This window comes from Eretmochelys imbricata, chromosome 23 (genome assembly GCF_965152235.1).
Source record: "Eretmochelys imbricata isolate rEreImb1 chromosome 23, rEreImb1.hap1, whole genome shotgun sequence".
In the NCBI taxonomy this organism is placed as follows: Eukaryota; Metazoa; Chordata; order Testudines; family Cheloniidae; genus Eretmochelys; species Eretmochelys imbricata.
Genome location: NC_135594.1, coordinates 12,847,975 through 12,868,672, shown reverse-complemented (window position 1 = coordinate 12,868,672; position 20,698 = coordinate 12,847,975). Strand labels below are relative to the sequence as shown.

The 20,698-nt window shown below is 58.6% G+C and overlaps 2 protein-coding genes across 2 annotated transcripts; both read left to right on the top strand.

The window, feature by feature from the left end:
• The first annotated feature begins 836 nt into the window (after window positions 1-836).
• Window positions 837-8,445, top strand: LOC144279327 (netrin-1-like). Its single transcript, XM_077840798.1, has 6 exons — window positions 837-1,773; window positions 2,129-2,317; window positions 2,422-2,571; window positions 4,093-4,155; window positions 5,414-5,494; window positions 8,117-8,445. Exons 1-6 carry the CDS (start codon window positions 837-839, stop codon window positions 8,443-8,445), a joined length of 1,749 nt encoding a protein of 582 aa, XP_077696924.1.
• Window positions 8,446-14,744: 6,299 nt separating this feature from the next.
• LOC144279040 (sulfotransferase 2B1-like) lies at window positions 14,745-17,878 on the top strand. Its single transcript, XM_077840472.1, has 6 exons — window positions 14,745-14,889; window positions 15,893-16,101; window positions 16,279-16,405; window positions 16,663-16,757; window positions 17,127-17,307; window positions 17,415-17,878. Exons 1-6 carry the CDS (start codon window positions 14,745-14,747, stop codon window positions 17,528-17,530), a joined length of 873 nt encoding a protein of 290 aa, XP_077696598.1. The 3' UTR covers window positions 17,531-17,878.
• Window positions 17,879-20,698: the final 2,820 nt, after the last annotated feature.

Sequence of the window (20,698 nt, the reverse complement as noted above, 5' to 3'; positions counted from 1 at the left end):
CCCCCCAACCCACAGAATTCCTAGCCAAGCTGAGCTGGGGGAGAAATTCATTCCTGCCCTGCTCACCCCAAATCTGCTGATCATTTAGACCCTGCATGTAACACCCCAATCAGGAAGCTACAAAGATAATTCTCTGAGCACCAGTCCAAGCCCAGCTCTGGGAGAGGAGTGGGGGCTAATGGTTAGAACTGAGGGGCTGGGAGCCGGGACTCCTGGGTTTTATCCCTGGCTCTGGGAGGGGAGTGGAGTCTAGTGGTTACGGGGAGGGGCTGGGAGTCAGGACTCCTGGGTTCTATGGGAGGCCGCATGGTGGTGTATGTAACACACTGGCTACGTATGTTCTGTAGCCCTTTTGTGTCTGGTTTAGCTCGAGGGTAACAGCCTACTACAGCTGACTGGAGCTGGCAAATGGAGCTACTCCACTAGGTCATTGAGCATAAGCTCTGGCTTTGGTGTCCCAGAAGCAGCAGTCTGCCCTGGGTGGGGAAGGTGTTAGTTGGAGCAAGTGGGTCAGAGACGGTCCCCTGGGCCCCACCTGCTTTAGGGCAGAACACGTGAGGCACGACAGCGAAGGAGATCCAGCCTGCTGAGCGGTTAGCCTGTGGAACTCACCGCCACTGGATATGGCTGCGGCAGAGTCCTGCTGAGTGACAGCTGTTTCTGTGATCCACCACAGCTATCCCTAGAGTGGGGAAGGAATGAGAAGGCACCTGCTTTCTGACAAGCGGGTGGGCCTGGGGCTGGCTCCTGCAGGCCGTCTTCTGCCCACCCTGCCCCTCACCCTCTCCTGTCTTTGTCTCTCCAGGTGATGCCGTCCCGGCACTGACCACCTGGCCATGCCTGGCGTCTGGCAGGGCCTGGGAGTGCTGCTCTCGCTCCAGCTGGCCCTGCTGGGCCTGACCTCCGACCCCTGCTACGATGCCGCCCGGCGGCCCCGCTACTGCCTCCCGGAGCCAGCCGACCTGGCCGCCGGGCGCCCCGTCCAGGCCTCCGCCACCTGCGGCCGCCCCCCGCAGCGCCTGTGCGTCTTCCGCCACCCGGGCGATGCCTCGTCCCGCCGGTGCCGCCTCTGCGACGGGGCCGACCCTGCCGCCGCCCACCCCGCCGCCCACCTGACCGACGCGGGCGGCGAGGCCACCTGCTGGCAGTCGGGGCCAGTGGCCAACGCCAGCCTGACCCTGGCCCTGGGGGGCCGCTTCGAGCTGCTCTACGTGGCCCTCCGCTTCTGCTCCCCCCGCCCCCACTCCCTGGCCCTCTACAAATCCACAGACCACGGCCACTCCTGGACCCCTTTCCAGTTCTTCTCCGCCCGCTGCCCCCAGGCCTACGGGCTGCCCCCGGCCTCCGCCGTCAGCAAGGCCTTGGAACATGAGGCCATCTGCACCGCCGCCCAGACGGACCCCACGCCGCTGGTGGGGGGGCTGGTAGCCTTCATGCCCCTAGCCGGCCGCCCCTGGGCCCGGGCCTTCGAGTACAGCCCAGTGCTCCAGGACTGGGTGACGGCCACTGACCTGCGGGTGGCCTTGGATCGCAGGCACCGGGGGCTGGGGCTGCGGGGCCGGGAAGCCTCCTACGGGGTGTCGGAGCTGCAGGTCGGGGGCCGGTGCCGGTGCAACGGGCATGCTGCCCGGTGCGGGGCCACTGGGCCCAGCGGCGCCCCCCAGTGCCATTGCCGCCACAACACGGCCGGCCCTGAGTGCGAGACTTGCAGGGCCTTCTACTGCGACCGGCCCTGGCAGCGGGCCACGCCCAGCGAGGCTCACGAGTGCGTGGGTGAGTGACGGGGGGTGCGCGGCTGCCAAGGGCTGGGCACTTGGGCAGCTCAAGGGTCCTCAGCACAGAGACCCCTAGCGGGGATGGCGAGTAGCACAGGCCGGGGCAGGGTCCCTCTGAGCCCAGAGACCCCACAGGCTGGGAGAGCCGGCAGGAGGCTGTGGCTCAGGACTGAGGGGCCCTGACAGAGCTTGCGGGGCGCCCAGGGCTGGGAGAGCAGTGTCGGAGGAGGCTGCGGGTCGGGACTGAGGGGCACCGAGCAAAGGATGGGCGGGGTTGGCTGGTGGTTGAGGCGCCCCCTGCTGGGTGTCCCTGGAATGACGACTCCCCCACCTCTGCCCCACTGTCTCCACAGCCTGCGAATGCAACCGCCACGCGCACCGGTGCCGCTTCAACATGGAGCTGTACAAGCTTTCGGGGCGCAAGAGCGGGGGCGTCTGCCTGAACTGCCGGCACCACACGGCTGGGCGGCACTGTCACTACTGCCAGCCGGGTTTCAAACGTGACCTGGGCCGGCCCATCACCAGCCGCAGGGCCTGCAAGGGTGAGCCACCCAGGGCACTGCTGTGGGGAAGCTTGCAGCATGTCCCCACCCCTTGTGAGGCCTGCTGATGGGACAGACATTAACCCTGCCTGTCTCCTTCCCAGCCTGCCAGTGCCACCCCATCGGAGCAGTCGGCACCATGTGCAACCAGACCACAGGGCAGTGCCAGTGCAAGATGGGTGTCACCGGGCTCACCTGCAACCGCTGCGCCCAGGGCTTTCAGCAGAGCCGCACTGCCCACGCCCCCTGCCTCCGTAAGTCGGCCCCTTAGGTTTACTGGCTGAGTATAATCCCACAGACAGAGCTCATGTAGGCTGCTCAATACGGTAACCAGGAAGGGCCCATATATTCTGCTCAATACGGTAACCGAGCTGGGCCCATATATTCTGCTCAACACGGTAACCGAGCTGGGCCCATATATTCTGCTCAACACGGTAACCAGCCTGGGCCTATATATTCTGCTCAATACGGTAACCAGGAAGGGCCCATATATTCTGCTCAACAGGGTAACCAGGCGGGGCCCATATATTCTGCTCAATACGGTAACCAGGAAGGGCCCATATATTCTGCTCAATACGGTAACCAGTCAGTCCCTTTATACTCTCTTCAGTACAGAGTGACCAGACTGTCCTAATATTAGGGGCTTTGTCTCATATAGGCAACTGAAACACACACAGACACAAAGAAAGTGCCTCTGTTTGTCACACTTGCTATCTGGCCACCCTAGTTAGGTGCAGTAAACAAATTGGGACTTGTATTCTGTTCACTAAAGTAACCAGGAGGGGCTGCATATTCAATCAATATGGTAATTAGTCAGCGCCCGTATATTCTGTTCAATATGGTAACTAGGCAAGGCTTGGCCACCAGGTAGGTCCTGTATATTGTGTGCTGGACGGTAAGCAGTCTGGGCCCATATATTCCGTTCAGTTTGGTAATTGGGTTGGGCCCATATATACTGCTCAGTACGGTAGCCAGGCTGGGCCTGTGTATTCTATTGAATGTGGTAACTGCAGAGCCTTTATTTTCTATTCAATACCGTAAGGAGGTGGGGTCCCTATATTCTGTTCAATAAGGTAACCATTTGTAACATAGAAGCCCCGCCCACCAATTAATCCACGCATCAGATCCTGCCCAGGAAGCCCCGCCTCCTGGGAGTTTTGCAGGGCAGGGGCGGGAGAGAGATGCTAATTCAGGAAGTGAGGTCATATCTCTGGATCTGAGCTCTGGTTCAGGGCACTTCAGGAAGTCCTGCCTGTGTGGGAGGAGCTCAGTCAAGAAATGACCTCAGAGCTCTCCAGGTGTGTGGCGTGTGGTGTTATGCACTCCAGGAAGGCCCACCCCAAACTGGGCCTGGGCGGCGGGCATTGTTAATTCTGGAAGTGACACCGTGGATCTGGCACTGTGGCCTGGCGTTTGGCACTTTGGGAAGTCTAGCGCTCCAGGATGTCCCACCTCCGATGGTGGAAGGGGGGGAGAGAGAGAGAGTGTCATTCAGGAAGTGACATCATAACTCTAGAAGTGAGTCATCCATCCATCCAGGAAGTGCAGACACTAATTCAGGAAGTGATATCATAGCTCATGACTTCAATCTGTCCTGGCAAACAGTCAAGAAACACACCTGGAACACGCTTAGTGGCAGCCTCTCTTGCATGTTCCATGAGCGAACCTTGCTCTCTACACGCATGAGACAGGGAGGGGGTGGCAGGATCATGCTTATTAAATCCACACATCTCTCTCTTTCTCCCTCTCTTCTTCCCTCCATCCTTCTCTCCCAGGCGTTCAAGAAGTGATGACCACCACGGCTGCCTACCCCTTGGAGTGGAACACAGGTGCCTGGGGCAGGATGAGAGGGATCAAAGGTTGGGCATCGTAATCCCCACTCCCATTTCCCAGCCTCAGGATGGAGCAGTCACCCCCACCAGTGTCATTCCACCCACTGCAAGGCTCTGTAGGGAGGATGACTGCCTACTACTGCTGCCAGCTAGGGAAAGCCGCACCTTTAGCGTGACTAACAGAGAGCCATGGCTTTGGGGGGAGGGTTCAAATCTTGCTGGTAAGACACGGTGGAGGCTGTGCTGCAATGCAGTGTGGGTCGCAGAGCCGGCGGGTTCATGGGATGAACCAACCCAATGTGCCTGCTCTGGTGGAGGGGAAGTTGGGAGGGTGCCGAGGAAGGGGGGCACCTAGCAGATGGGGATGGAAGCGGGGCAGGCAGGAGAGGTCAGAAGAAGGAAATGGGGGGAAGAGGACAATGGGAAGAGGAGGGGAATATTAGGAGGGGGCATATGGCTGATCACATTTGTTGGGATACCTATAAAGAAGACCCTCCCCCAATGGAGTTTCAAGGTTCCAGGGGCTGTAGGCGGGAAGTGATGTTATAGCTAGTGCGCCATGATGTACAGCACGCCAGGAAGTGGGAAATGTAATTCATAGCCCTGGAACTGTGACACAGTGTAGGACAATCCAGGCAGTCCCGCCTCCAAAGTGGGGGAAATGCTTACTGAGGAAGTGACATCGTAGCCCTGGAGCTGTGCTGTAGGGTAAGACATTCCAGGGAATCCTTCTCAAAGGTGGATGGTGAACACAAATTCAGGAAGTGACATCATAAGCCCAGAATTATGTCCTCTACCTTGCATTCCAGGAAGTCCTGCCTCCAAGGAGGGAGGCATGCTAGTTCAGGAAGTGACATCATAGCTCCAGAAGTGTGCAGTACTAGGAAGTGCTGCCTCTGGGGAGGAGGGGGAAACGTTATTTCGGGAAGTGACATCATGCCTCTGGAGCTGTGTTATAGGTCCTGCCTCCAGGGGGGAGGGACACATGTAAATTCAGGAAGTGATGTGATAGCCTAACAACTGTACCATGGAATTTTGGCACTGCAGGAAATCCCACCTCCAAGGAAGCAGGAATGATAATTCAGGAAGTGACTTCATAACTCTGGAGCTGGAGATCCTGCCTCCAGGACTGGAGTCGCAGTTGTGGGAATCAAAGGCATGATTTGGGACAGATCCCGGTTCATGAGAAGCAGGAAGGAGTGGGGAGCCAGGGTCAGGCTAACCCCACTGTACCCATGTCCCCCCATCTGTGCTTTCCCCTCAGGCACTGAATGCCAGACTCACTGCAACCCCTCCCACGGCCGCATCCACATGAACCTGCGAAAATACTGCAAGAAGGATTACGGTAACATTGACCGGACATCATTATCATCTATCTATCTAGCCATCTCCATACACTCCCTCTATATATTCATCTATCTACCGCAGCCACCTATCTGTCTCTCTCTCTGTCTCTCTCTCCCCATACATGTCCATCCTGAAGCTGGGAAATTTTATATTATTAGTAGAAAGAAAGAAAGAAAGAAAGAAAGAAAGAAAGAAAGAAAGAAAGAAAGAAAGAAAGAAAGAAAGAAAGAAGTGCTATGGGGATAGATAGCTAGATAGATGTGTACGGAGAAGGATGAATATGATTTATTCCCAAGCAATGCTCTGTTCGGGATCTGGTCCATGCTCACCGCCCTCACTGTGGCAATTGGCCCGCATGAAATTCTCCCGCACTGCAGGTTTGACCCTGAGCCGGAGGCCAGGGCTCAAGGCACAAAGGGCATTAGGCGTCTACGTGGTTTTTCTCCCAGGGATTAGGAGGGGATTATCAGGATGGGCCGCCCACTGCCCCTGGCCCCAGCTCCTGTGAGCAGCTAAAGGGCGACGCACACTCTGCACAAAGGACAGTGAGAGACCAGCCTGCCCCACTCTCTGCTTCCACCCCCAACCTGTGTGTCCACCCCCCCACAACCATCTCTGTGTCCGTTCCCCTTCCTCCACCACCCTTCCTCGCTGGCTGTCTCAGTATGATTCCCTGAGTGCCAGAGCCAAATTATCATTCCCTGAGTGCCAGAGCCAAAATACCTGGGCGAGTCCGGGCGGCCAAGTCCCTGGGCATGATCAGGCACCATTCCTGGGAGAGTGGGGCTTTCTCTGGGGTGGTTACAATTTCTGTGCATGGCAGGGTCTGATTGCTGTCCCTGGGTAGGAGCTGGGGCCACTTGCGGGTTTTATGGCATATATCACTGGGTATTAATCAGCATCAGTTGGTATCTGTGGACATCACTGGGTGTTATTGGGTATCAATAGATATCACCGGCTAGCACTGCATATTGTTTGGGTATCAATGAGTATTGTTGGGTATCACTGGTTATCGTGGTTTGTTGGGTTTCAATGGGTATTGTTGGTTTCAGTGAGTATTGCTGGATATCACTGGGTATTGTTGGGGTTCAATGGGTATTGTCGGGTATCACGGGATATCACTGGGTATTCTTGGTTTTAGTGCGTATTGCTGGATATCACTGGGTATTGTTGGGGTTCAGTGGGTATTGCTGGGTATCACTAGATATTGCTGAGTATTGTTGGTGTTCAATGGCTATTGTAGGGTATCACTGGATATTGGGGTTCAATGGCTATTATTGGGTATCACTCAGTATTGTTGTTTTCAGTGGATATTGCTAGTTATCACTGGATACAGTTGGGTTTCAGTGGGTATTGCTGGCAGAGTTGGATATTGGTGGGTATCACTGGACATTGGTAGGCACTCTTTGGTATCACTAGGCATCTTCAGTATCGGTGGGCATTGCTGGGCACTGCTCGATATTGGTGAGCATTGGGCATGATAGGCAGTATTGGTGGGTAAGTTTCACTGGGTACTGAAGTGCACTTCAGTTCATCGATGAATAACGTTGGGTATTGGTGAGTATCGTTGGTTGTTGGTAGACACTGTTGGGCACCGTTTGGGGTCACTGAGTTTTGATGGGTATCACTAAGTATTGATGGGCATCAGTGAGTATTGATGGGCATTGGCATTATTTGGTAATGTTGGATGTTGATAAGTATCATTGGATATGGGTTAGTGTTGGTATCATTGGGGAACGTTTGACATCAATGAATAATGTTGCATATTGGGTCTCATTGGATATTGGTGGGCACTGTTGGGCATCACTGGGTATCGGTGGATATTGGTATCAGCATCATTGCCTAATGTTGGGTAACACTGAGTACTGTAGGATATTGGTATCATTGTCTATGGTTGAGTATCATTGCGCATCTTTAGGTATTGTAGGGTATTAGTATCCTTGTCTATTGTTGAATATCATTGGGTATTGTTGGGTATTGATATCATTATCTACTGTTCAGTATCATTGGGTATTCTTCAGTACTGGTATGGTCTAATGCTGAGTATCACTGATTATGGTTGGGTGTTGGTATCATTGGCTAATGGTGAATATTGCTGAGTATCGTTGAGTATTATTGGGAATTGGTATCAATGGCTGAGTATTGTTGAATAACATTGAGTATTGCTGGGTGTTGGTATCATTGGCTAATGTCGATTATCATTGAGTATCCATGGGGAAAGGTGAGGTTTCGTATCACTGGATAATGTTGAGTATTACTGTGTATTGTTGGGTATTGCGATCTATGGCTAATGTCAATTATCATTGAGTATCGTTGCGTAATGGTGAGGTTTGCTATCGTTGGCTAATGTTGAGTATCATTACATGTTGTTGGGTATTGCTATAACTGACTAATGTTGAGCATCGTTGAGTATCATTGGGTATTGTTGTGTATTGTTATCATCTTCTAATGGGTATTGTTGAATATCAGTGGGGATTGGTATCACTGGCTAACACTGAGCATCGTTGTATATCATTGGCTGATGAGCATTACTGGCTATCATTGGGGACTAGCATCACTGGCTAATGTTGGGGATTGGGGAGTATCCTGCCCCTTCCTGACCTCTGACCTCCTCCTGCAGTGCTGCATGCCCAGCTGCTGGCCATGGTGGAGTCGGGCGAGTGGTGGCAATTCACGACCTCGGTGCTGGCAGTCTATCGGCAGCGCCAGGTGCCCATCCGCCGGGGTGAGCAACCGCTCTGGGTGCCCCGGCAGGACCTGGCCTGCGGCTGCCTGCGCCTCCAAATTGGCAAGGCCTACCTGGTGATCGGGAACGACGCAGAGTCGCCCGACCCGGCGCGCCTGGTGCTGGACAGGAACAGCCTGGCGCTGCCCTGGCGCGATGTCTGGGCCCACAAGCTCCGTCGCTTCCAGCAGCAGAACCGGCGGGGCAACTGCCGGAGCCCCTGAAACCCAAGGAGGTGGGATGGAAATGCCAGGGACACTAAGGCCAGGGGAGGGGGTGTGCCAGGCACCCCAAGACCCGGGGCAGGATCTGTAATGCCTGGCGCCGCTCCTCCAGGGGCTGAGATCCTCCATTGGCCCCTGAAACTGGGCCCAATCCTCTCCTCAATCCCCTGGATTCCCCCATATTGAGACCCTACCCCCCCCCATGCAGGGCCCAATCCTACCTCCCCTCATCCAGCCCTGAGGGAGGGCCCGTCCCCACCCAGCTTCCCACTCCCCCCTCACCCCACATTTTTGCAATCAGGTTGGGGGGGGACAGAGGAAAGACCAAAGATGACCTTTGATCCCTGACCTATGGCCTGCTCTGCTCTTGCACTTGTAAAAAAGATAAATGGAATAAAATGAGAAATTATTTTACTCTCAGGAGAGTCTGTTTATTGGGAGGGGAGTGGGGTCCTGGTTAAAGTATGCGGGGGGAAGGGAATGGTGGCTAGGGCCTCTCCCCTCTAGGGGGCGCCGGCTCCCATCCAGCCCCCGGACCAGGACTGGCTGGCTCAGGGGGCAGGGAATGGGGCGCGGGGCCTTTGATGTGCTGGTTCCCAGCTGCCCTTGTCAGCACTGGGAGGGTGTAGGGGGGGAACACACGTCCTGCTTGAACCCAGCCTTGTTGCCATTGACCGGAACCAATCGTTGGGCGCGGGCGTGAAATCGGCATCTGTGCCAGAGGGTCCTGTTACTGCGGGGGCAGGGGGGGAGGGGCTGTGCATATCCACCCCCCACCCCCTGCCACTTCACACCTTCCTGCCCATTCACTCTGCCTGCCAGCCCCGCTCAGCCTCTGACTCTGTGGGGCCCTGCCCCGTGTCCAATTCCCCAGCCCCCTCTCCCCAGAGCCCTGAGCACCCTGGCTCCAGAGGGACCCCCAGGACCCAAAACCCCCACGCCCCCAATCTGAACACCAGAGATGGACACTCACAGCCCCATCTGGCCAGCTGGCTGGGACTGTCTGACCCACTGGGTCTGGTGCAAACACCCACCTCCAACCCCTCTATCTGTCTGTCCCTCCATCCCCCTCACCCCTGTCTCTCCATCCATCCCCCCACACCTCCCATCTACCCATCCCTCCATCCCCCTCACCCTGTCTATCCATCCACCCCCCCCACAACCTCCATCTATCCATCCCCCTCACACATCCATCCTGCCATCCACCCCAACTATATCTATCCCCATCCACCCCATCTATCTATCTATCTATCTATCTATCTATCGATCTATCCCCATACAGCCTCTCTCTCTCTATCTTCCCATATATACTGCTCTATCTTTATCCATGCGATTGGCGGTGGGGTACCAGGGTAGATGGGCCCCAGGGGCTGATCCTGGGGTAGGGGCACTAGGATACTATGGTCGGTGGACCCGGGGCATGATCGGGGGGGCAGGCAGGAGGTGGGATACTGGGGTATGTGGGCCCGGGGGCTGAAACGGGGGAGGCAGGAGGCGGGATACTGGGGTAGATGGGCCTGGGGCAGGGCCGGACTGCCGCCCCTGGAATTGTGCCACCCCTGGATGTACATGCTTCCTTTGCTGGTGCCTAGAGCCGGTGCTGGCCTGGGGGGGCTGAAACAGGGGTAGGCAGGGGGCAGGATACTGGGGTAGATGGGCCTCAGGGGCTAATCCAGAGGCAGGGAGGTAGGAAGGACGTTGGGTTAGTCACCCCCAGCCCCAGCTAATCCCCCCCAACCCCTTACAGCGCTGGGAGGGGGAGGGGTGCGGGCAGCTGCTGGGGGCTCAGGCAGGTGGGGAGGGGGGCAGGGCTCTGACCCCAGATGGGGGAGGTAGGAATCAGGGAGGGGGGCTGAGTGGGATGCTCTGTGGGTAGCTGGGGGGCACCATGGGGCTGGGGAAGGGGCCCCTGGTGAAGCCTGGCACAAACCCTCTGTATGGGGCACAGCGCCCCCGAGGGGCCTCAGAAGCAGCCTGCCCCCCTCCAGCCCCCTAAGAGAGGCCCATTGCCAGGCACAGCCTGCCCCCACCCCTTCCATTTCTGGAGCCGCTTCTCCCCCTGGTGGCCGTTCCCCGCACAGCAGCCGCAGGCTCCGGCGCTGGGTTATTTGCTAGTGACAGGCCGCGACTCTGCAGGCGATACGGGGTTAATCCAGGGGAGGGGAGTTGGGCCTGGTTCCACAGAAAGGGAAACTGAGGCACCGACGCTGATGAAGCAAATGGCTGGAGCATGACAGAGGCCAGTAAGGACTCCTGGGTTCTCTCCCCAGCTCTGGGAGGGGAGTGGGGTCCAGTGGTTAGGGCAGGGGGGTGGTGGCTGAGAGCCAGGACTCCTGGGTTCTCTCCCCAATTTGGGGAGGTGAGTGGGGATCAGGGGACTGGACTGGAACTGGTGCCCCTCACTGCCAACCTGCAGCCCCCTGCTAGCTCAGCTCGGGGTCTGTGCCCCAGCCCCTTAACCTTTGGGTGGTGTCTTTCCAGGGCATCTGTGTTGTCCCTGACCCACGGCCCCACCCCGCCCCCCCCCTCCATGTGGGAACCTACTGCCAGCCACTGGTACAAGGGGTGTGAACCTGGCCGGGACCACAAGGAAAGTCCAAAGCAGACTGAGGCGTTACAAAGGGATCCCACAACACTGGGCGACTGGGCCACAAAATGGCAGATGAAATGCAATGCTGAGAAATGCAAAGCAACGCCCATTGGGAAAATATAATCCCGACTATTCATACAGAATTAGCTGGTACCCCGAGAGAGAGAGATCTTGGCGTCATTGTGGAGAGTTCTCTGAAAACATTCACTCAATGTGCAGCGGCCGTCAAAGAAGCAAACAGAATGTTGGGACTCATTAGGAAAGGGATGGATAATAAGACAGAAAATATCCTAATGCCACTACATAAATCCATGGTGCACCCACATCTTGAATACTGCGTTCAGATCTGGTCACCCCAGCTCCCAAAAGATACAGTGGAATTGGAAAAGCTGCAGAGAAGGGCAACAAAAATGAGCAGGGGGCTGGAACAGCTGCTGTATGAGGAGAGATTAATAAAACTGGGACTTTTCAGCTTGGAAAATAGACGACCAAGAGGGGATACGATGGAGGTCTAATAAATCCTGACTGGTGTGGAGGAACATGAGAACTAGTAGTCACTCAATGAAATTACTAGGCAGCAGGTTTAAAACAAACAGAAGGAAGTATTTCTTCACCCAACGCCCCATCAATCTGTGGAACTCCTTGCCAGGAGATGTTGTAAGGCAAAAAGTATAACAGGGGTCCAAAAAGAACGAGATAAGTTCCTGGAGGACAGGTCCATCAGTGGCTCCTAGCCAAGCTGGTCAGGGATGCAACCCCATGCTCTGGGTGTCCCTAAGCCTCTGACTGCCAGGAGCTGGGACTGGATGACAGTGGATGGATCACTCATTAATTGCCCTGTTCTGTTCATTCCCTCTGAAGCCCCTGGCCCCAGCCACTGTCAGACGACAGGACACTGGGCTAGATGGACCATTGGTGTGACCCAGTGCGGCCATTCTGTACATTCAAGTCATTGCTCACTATGAGGCAGGAGGGGGACAGGCCAAGGGGCTGGGTGTGTGGATCCCCCCTCTACCCCACAGTGCAGCCCCAGAACCCTTCGGCCGAGAGTAGACCCCAGGGCTGGGCAGTGCCCTCTCTAGAGGGGATTCTGCATGAAGGCTGCCCCGGCCTGCAGCACCCGACGTCCCCACTAGGGGTCTCTGACAAGGGTGTGCAGAGCCAGGGCGCGCGGGGCCATTCAAACCCCGCTAGTAGCTCACACAAGAACAGCACCGAGCATCTGCCAATGTTCCTTCCAGCCCCTCCATGTGCCCCTGCTGGGCTCGTCCACACCCGACGCAGGGGCTGCTCCCATCCACCTCCCCAAGGGCAGGGATAATTCCCGTTGGCTGAGTGCTGGCTATACGGGCACTGAGGTTTGCTTAACCGTGCCGCTCGGGGCTGGACTTTTCCCACCCCGAGCGAGGTAATTTTCTAGCGTAGCCCCAGGCAAATCCCCTGCTTGGAAGGATTTCATTTTTATTGGGAAAGGTGGTTTCCCTGCACGCCTCTGAGCCCAGGGAGGAAGATTTCCCTGGATAATAATCGACACCTGCTCAAGAAGCTGTTAGGGGCTGATTTATGGCTATTTCCCTAGGGCGGGGCCGGGGGGGGGGGGGGGTTGACCTGCTGACAATTTGTGTTTTAACTTAGCTGTTGGAGAGAGACCTTGGAGTCATTGGCCACACCTTGAATACTGGGTGGAGGTGTGGTCCCCCCCATCTCGAAAAAGATACACTGGAATTGGAAAAGGTTCCGAAAAGGGCAACAAAAATTATTAGGGGTCTGGAACGGCTTCTGTATGAGGAGAGATTAATAAAACGGGGGCTTTTCAACTTGGAAAAGAGACGACTAAGGTGGGATACAATAGATGGCTATAAAATCATGACTGATGTGGAGAAAATAGATAGATAGATAGATAGATAGATAGAGTATCTGGGGATGGATAGATGGATATTTAAAAGAACTTCCCATACTCCTATGCAGGCTTGGAAGGTTTGAGTTTTTATGGGTCAATGTCAATAAACGTCAATTTCACACGGACACAGGGAAAATTATTTCCATTGATATAAAACCATGACTGGTGCGGAGAAAGTAAATCGGGAAGTGTTGTTTACTCTTTTTCATAATACAAGAACTAGGGGTCACTCAATGAAATGAATAGGCAGCAGGTTTAAACCAAACAAAAGGAAGTATTTCTTCACCCAACGCACAGTCAACCTGGGGAACTCCTTGCCAGAGGATGTTGTGAAGGCCAAGACTATAACAGGGTTCAAAAAGAACTTGATAAATCCATGGGGGATAGGTCCATCAATGGCTGTTAGCCAGGACGGGCAGGGATGGTGTCCCGAGCCTCTGTTTGCTGGGAGGACGACAGGGGGATGGATCACTGGCTGATTCCCTGGTTTGTCCATTCCCGCTGGGGCACCTGGCACTGGCCACTGTTGGCAGACAGGACACTGGGCGAGATGGACATTTGGTCCGACCCAGTCTGGCCATTCTTATGTTCTTAACCTCCTGCATCTCCCCATCTGCTGTCCTCTCATAATTATCATCTGGACCCCCCCCCCATTCTGCACATCTCTCAATATTTCAGTGGATAAAAATAGAGAAAAATGCTTAACCCGGGTCATGTTGTGCCCTTCTGGACCTTTCCCTCAACACACCTCTCTTCCCGGGCCTGGAGCCCCTGAGCTGGCCCCTCTCCAGAGGGGGCCGGGGACAGGCCCCAAATCAACCCAGCTGCGCCCTGGGGGGGTCTGGGGCAGGAAGCCAGGCGCTGCCGGCGCCCAGGGGCCTGGAAAGGCCCGGCTGGCCACTGCGCGGGCTCCCGGCGGGAGGCACCAGCTGTTCCCACCGGACCCCCGAGTGGGGCAGCCCCCCCGCGGGACCCCCCCGCCACGTCACTGCGCAGCGCGGGGCCCGGCTCCGGCTCCGGCTCCGGCTGCCCTGGGGGAGGGGATCCCCCCAGCAGTGACCCGGATTCACACACAGCACCATTGTGCGGGGCTGGCAGGTGGGGCGGGGCCGTGGGAACCCGGGACACAGACAGAGCCCTGGAGAGACCCCGGCCGCAGGGTAAGGGGGTGGGGTGCAGCCCTCCAGCCCTGCCGGTGCCCCTCACTCCCACCCGCAGCCCCCCGCCAGCCGCCCCCCCCAGCGCCCCTCACTCCCGACCCGCAGCCCCCCAGCGCCCCTCACTCCCCACCCGCAGCCCCCCGCCACCCCCCAGCGCCCCTCACTCCCGACCCGCAGCCCCCCGCCAGCCCTCCCCAGCGCCCCTCACTCCGACCCGCAGCCCCCTGACAGCCCCCCCCAGCGCCCCTCACTCCCGACCCGCAGCCCCCTGCCAGCCCAGCCCCCCACCCCCAGCCCTGCCGGTGCCCCTCACTCCCGACCCGCAGCCCCCACCCCAGCGCCCCTCACGCCCGACCCGCAGCCCCCTGCTAGCCCAGCCCTGCCGATGCCCCTCTCTTCTCCCTAACTTCAACTCTACAACTCCAGACTGTCCAGCCCCTCCCCCCTCCTGCACTGCCCCAGTGGGTCCTTAGAGGGCGATCCCTGCCCGGGGTGGCGGTTGGGAATTGGGGGGCTGGAGGGGGAGGGGCTCAGAGGTGGGGATGGCGACACAGCAGGGGGATTAATGGGGAGGGGGGGACCCAATAACACAGGGCTGGTGCTGCCCATTGCTGAAGGCCCCCCCGTGTCCCCGCAGCCCCCCAGCTCCATGGCCGTCCCCAGCTCGCACTCGGTGCTGTACAAGGGGATGATGCTCCCGGCCCTGGTGCACAGCACCGAGAGCCTGAGGTACGCTCAGCTCGGCTTCCAGGTGCGAGACAGAGACATCTTCAGTGTCACATACCCCAAATCAGGTGAGAGACTCCCCAGTACCTACTGCTGTACCCCCGCCCCTACACCTCCCCCACACCAGGTGAGAGACCCCCCATGCCCCTCTCCACCCCATATCCTCCTTACCTGCCCTGCACCCCCGAACCCCACATGCCCAATACCTCCCCTGTACCCCTTTATATCCCCTGACAGTCCCTGAGCCCCACCCCAGTGTGCCCCTACCCTAAATCACATGAGAGGCCCCCAGAGCCCCCCTCTGCCTGCCATACCTCCCCTGCACCCCCACACCTACCCACAAAATTATGTTAGATCCCCCTAGACCCCCTGAATACCCTCACCCCCCACTGCACCCTCACACCTAACCCAAAGCAGATGAGACCCCCCCCCAATTCCTGGGATCCTCCTATTCCTCCCCATCCCCTGGTGCCCCCCCCCCCATTTTCCCCCCATCTTTCCCCCCACATGCCTCCATGTACTGCCATCCCATCCCTAGCTCAGGCTACTAACCCCCCTCCTGAGTCTGCAGGACCACCCCCTCCACCCTCAGCCCCTGGGATCCCCCATAGCCTCCCCCAGGATCCCCACTGCACCCCCTGAACCCCAACATCTGCATCTCCCTAAACTCCACTTGCCTCCTCTGAACCCTGGGACAGCCTTTGAGTGCCCGGCCATCCCCCATAGCCCCTGGGTCTCCCCACCTCCTCCACACCCTAACTCCCCCTCCTTTTCCCCTCCCCCCCTCTGACCCCCAGGATCCTAGCTTCCTACCCTATCCCCCAGGGTGTCCCTCCTTCATACCCCATTCCTCTGACACTCCGGAAGCCACCCTGAACTCCAGGATCCCCCAGCACCCTGACATCCCCCTGACCCCTGTGAACTCTCCTCCACCTCCCTCCCGCAGCCCCATCTTCTCCCCACATTCCCCGCCATGCTTCCCCCCCACACCTGGCTCTAACCACCCCCTGGGGCCCGCTCCCCCGATATCTACCCAGCCCCCCAGCTCCATCATTCTCCCCCCACCCCCAGGCACCACCTGGATGCAGGAGCTGCTGACCCTCATCCACAGCGACGGAGACCCCCAGCTGGCGCAGTCGGTGCCCTCCTGGGAGCGGGTGCCCTGGGTTGAGCAGACCACTGCAGCTGGGTTCCTGGAGAACCGGCCCTGTCCGCGGCTCATCTCATCCCACCTGCCCTGCGGCCTCTTTCCGACCTCCCTCCACGGCTCCAACGCCAAGGTGAGGGGCTGCGGGTCGGGAGTGTGGGGCACCGGCAGGGCTGGGGGGAGCCTGGGGCTAGCAGGGGGCTGAGGGTCGGGAGTGAGGGACACCGGCAGGGCTGGGGGGAGCCTGGGGCTAGCAGGGGGCTGCGGGTCGGGAGTGAGGGGCACGTCTCAGTCCCTGTCCCTGTCCCAGGTGATCTATACTGTGAGGAACCCCAAGGACGTCTGTGTCTCTCTCTATTATTACTCTAAAATGGCCTCGTTCCTGGAGTTCCCGGAAGATTTTGGGGAATTTGTGGAGCTCTTCAGCGCAGGCAAAGGTACCAGGCAGCGCGGTGCAGTGGTTGGGGGGGGCCAAGACTCCTGGGTTCTCTCCCTGGCTCCGGGAGAGGAGTGGGGGCTAGTGGTTAGAGCAGGGGGGGCAGAGGGGGTGGGAGCCAGGACTCCGGGCTGGGGAGCTGCGTGTGGCCCAGCTTTTATACCAAAAGGATCTTCAAGCCCAGCCTCTGGGTCCCTCTGTTCGTTTGATGCATGAGTTGGCATTTTACCTCCCTCCCTAATCCCGCCTTGCTTCCAGTGCTGTTTGGCTCCTGGTTCCAGCACGTCAAGGGCTGGCTGGGCCTTAGGGACCGGCTCAACTTCCTCCTCCTGACCTATGAGGAAATGCATCAGGTGAGAGACTAGCACCAGACAGAGAAAGGGAAAGACCCCGACCCCACATCCTGGGTCACACCCCTGGGCCCATCTACCCCAGTATCCTGCCCCCTCCCTGCTCCCTGAGTCAGAGCCCAGCTGGGCCCGTCTACCCCGGTATCCCACCCCCTCCCTGCCCCCAGATCAGCCCCCCGGGCCCATCCACCCCAGTGTCCTGCCCCCTCCCTGCCCCCAGATCAGCCCCCCGGCCCCATCCACCCTGGTATCCCACCCCCTCCCTGCCCCCAGATCAGCCCCCCGGGCCCATCTACCCCAGTGTCCTGCCCCCTCCCTGCCCCCAGATCAGCCCCCCGGGTCCATCCACCCCAGAGTCCCGCCCTGTGACAGGACCTGCGGGGCAGTGTGGAGCGGATCTGCCAGTTCCTGGGCAAGCCGCTGGAGGCACGGATGCTGGACGGGGTGGTGGAGAACGCCTCCTTCCAGGCCATGAAGCAGAACAGGATGTGTAACTACAGCCTGGTGCCGGAGAACATCATGGACCAACGGATCAGCCCCTTCCTGAGGAAAGGTGGGAGAGGGGCTGGGCGGGGGCTCCCAGCTACCCCGGCCTGGCCTCTCCCAGCAGGGGCCCTTGGGGAAGACTCCCTGAACCCCTCCATTCTCTGCTTCCCACAGGGGTCCCAGGCGACTGGAAGGGGCATTTCACGGTGGCGCAGAGCCAGGCATTTGACCGGCTCTACCAGGAGCAAATGCAGGACGTGGGCGTCCGATTCCCATGGGACGAGGCCTGAGGGGTCACCGCCCCCCCTCCTCCAGACAGCTACAGTCTGTAGGGACCCCTAGATCCGTGTGTGTGGGCACTTGAAGAGTGCACCTCCCACCCCCACCCTGCTCTAACCACTGGACCCCATCCCCTCTCCCAGAGCCGGGGATAGAACCCAGGAGTCCTGGATTCTGTTCCTGGCCTCTGTCACTCTACAGCCATTTGGGCTTATCAGCGTCCGTGCCTCAGTTTCCCTCTTTGTGGGACGGGGCTGAACCCCCCTCCCCTGGATTAACCCCATATGGCCTGCAGAGCCATGGCGTGTCACTAACAAACAACCCCAGCACCAGAGGGTGCGGCCACCGTGCCGGGAACCGGCCACCAGGGGGAGAAGCGGCTCCAGAAACGGAGGGGGCGGGACAAGCGTTCTCTGATACTGAGCCCTGCTTAGGGGACTGGAGTGTGTGTGTGGGGGGGAGGGGGGCTGCCTCTGAGGCCCCTTGTTGGTACTGTGCCCCATACAGAGGGTTTGTGGCAGGACTTGCCAGCAGCTCCCCTCCCCCAGCCCCATGGCGCCCCCCCAGGTACCCACAGAGCATCCCACTCAGCCCCCTCCCCCCGATTCCTGCCTCCCCCATCTGGGATCAGAGCCCTGCCCCCCTCCCGAACTGCCTGAGCCCCCAGCACCTGCCCACAGCCCTCCCCCTCCCAGCGCTGTAAGGGGTGGGGGGGGTTAGCTGGGGCTTGGGGTGACTAACCCAACGTCCTTCCATCTCCGGCAGGGGCTGCAGCCTGGAGTCCCCTTCCCCCATTCCTGCCCCTGGATCAGCCCCCAGGGCCCATTTACCCAGTATCCCACCTCCTGCCTACCCCGCGGATCAGCCACCCAGGCCCATCTACCCCGGTATCCCACCTCCTGCCCTCCCCCCAGAACAGGCCCCAGGGCCCATCTACCCCGGCATCCCGTCCCTTCCTGCCTGCCTCCCGGATCAGCCCCCGGGGCCCATCTACCCCAGTATCCCACCCCCTCCCTGTCCCCCAGCTCAGCCCCCACAGCCCATCTACCCCGATACCCCACTGTGACCCTTTCATGGTTCTCCGGGGTTCAGGGTGAATCAGCAGCACCAGGCCACCTTGTCTGTCCTCACCGGGGGAAACGGCCAAACCTTCTGGCTGGTGGCTATGCGAGCGCCCCACTCTGGGCCCCACCAGCCTGGCCCAGCCTGGGGCATTGGGGTTTGCCTATGCTGGCCCTTAGGGTCCTGGAGCGGGTCCTTGGGGCAGAGCTAATTTGAGGCTAAATCTACGGAGATAGTTACCCGCCCTGCAACCGCCCTGAGGTCTGCTCTGTCCCTGGGGCACCACCCCCTCCAGCCTGTCTGTGCCCAGCCCCTCAACTGCTGGGGACCCGCTTTGCGCTCGGATCGGCTGTCTCCGTGGGAGCCCCTCCGCCCCCCTTAACCGCTGTCCCCTCAGTCCAGCCCTCTGCTAAGCACCCGGCCCGGGGTCATGTCTGCAACAAAACCTAGAGTCAAACAGGAGCAAGTTTAAGGCTTGGAAACACATACAAGAAGAATATCAACCATGGGGTAGGGTCCGCGCTTATTCCTAGTTAAACTGGCTAGAACCCATAGTTATTACCAGTTAATAACCAGTCGGGAACCTGTAGTAATTACCAGTTAATAAACTGGCTAGAGTCATAAACACAGTCTAGAGCCTGAATTTATTCCCAGTTTCCTTTCCTGGTCCTTTCTCCCCCATTGGTCCGCCCATCCAGCGTTTGTCCCATGGGAAAGCCAGGATCCACTTCTCATGAGAGGCTTACGCTGGCAGGGTGTTTTCTCCATAAGAGAGCCCAACTTGGGGCCCACACCACCACCACCCCCCACATGGTTCCCCCCCTTTTCTCTCTGGTTGCACAGAGGCATTTTGTTAATTCACTTTGCCCCAATGGGTCCCCCATGCAGAGCCTTTCTCTCAGGCATCTTGTCTAGGGCGTCCGCACGTGGCTGGGCCGGACCCCAGCTGTCCTCTCTTCTGGGTGAGTTAGCACCCAGAGCCACCGGCCCAGGGCCCCATTCCCCCTCCCAGAGCCTGGAGAGAACCCAGGAGTCCTGGCTCCCAGCGCCCCCCATCACTAGACCCCACTCCCCTGCCAGAGTCAAGAAAGAATCCAGGAGTCCTGGCTGGAGGGTGGGGGGTCCCCAAATGTGTCCAGTGTCTGAATCCCAGCACCAACTCCCCTCCGTCTCCGGCAGGGAGCAGCCCAAGAGGGTTCTGTTGCATTGGGGGAGGGTCTTTTCATAACCCTCCCCCTCATTTTCCTCCTTCTCTTACAGCGGCTGGCACCTAGGGCCCCCCGGACACCAGTCAGCAGTCCCACAGCTCCAGCCTCCCCACGGACCAAGCTCCAGGACCCCCACCCATGGGGGGCCAGGGCTGGGGGCATTCCCCCCTCATTCAGGGGAATCCCTCTTCACAAGAAAGTTGCAGCATTCCACATTTCCCATGGATGGATCACTTGGGGTGGGAGTGGAGATAGTTTGGGGTATGCCCTGCAGGCCCCCTCAATCTCTCCTCTGAGGGGCTGTACCCCAAGATTCCTGCAGCCCTGCACAGACAGCCCCTCTCTCCAGATTGCTGCACCCCAAGACTGGGGAGAGAGATCCATACCCCAAGAATTCCATCTAGATGGATTTGGGGGACCCCTTAGCTGTCTGCTCCGTATGTCCCAAATCCTCCCCTACCTCCTGGAAGAGGGAGCCCCCTTAGTTGGTCCCAGACCAAAGGATGGGACCCCAAATTTCATTTGGGGATTAGACACAGGGCCTCTACCCCAAGATCTGTAAATGGGGAGGATGCTGGGAACCCCTAAACTGTACCCAGAGGCCAGTTCATGCCGTTACAGGGTGCCCTGTGCTGTGGATGTAGTGGGGGGGGCTTGGGGTGACAACAGCCCTACCCAAGTCCAGAATCTGGGCTCCCCCAAACAAGTACCCAGCCCCCTCATTTGTAAATAGCCCCAGCAGAGGTGGGAAGTCCCTGGGGGGGCTGCTGGAATGAGAACCCTGGAGCCCCTGCTCAGAACAGAGCCACAGAGAGGATCAAAAACCCTGAGTCGGTCTCCGTCCTGGGTGAGGGGTCCCCACGCCCCCAGCCCCCTTCCCCACCCCAAAGGGGTCGCATCCCAGAGCAG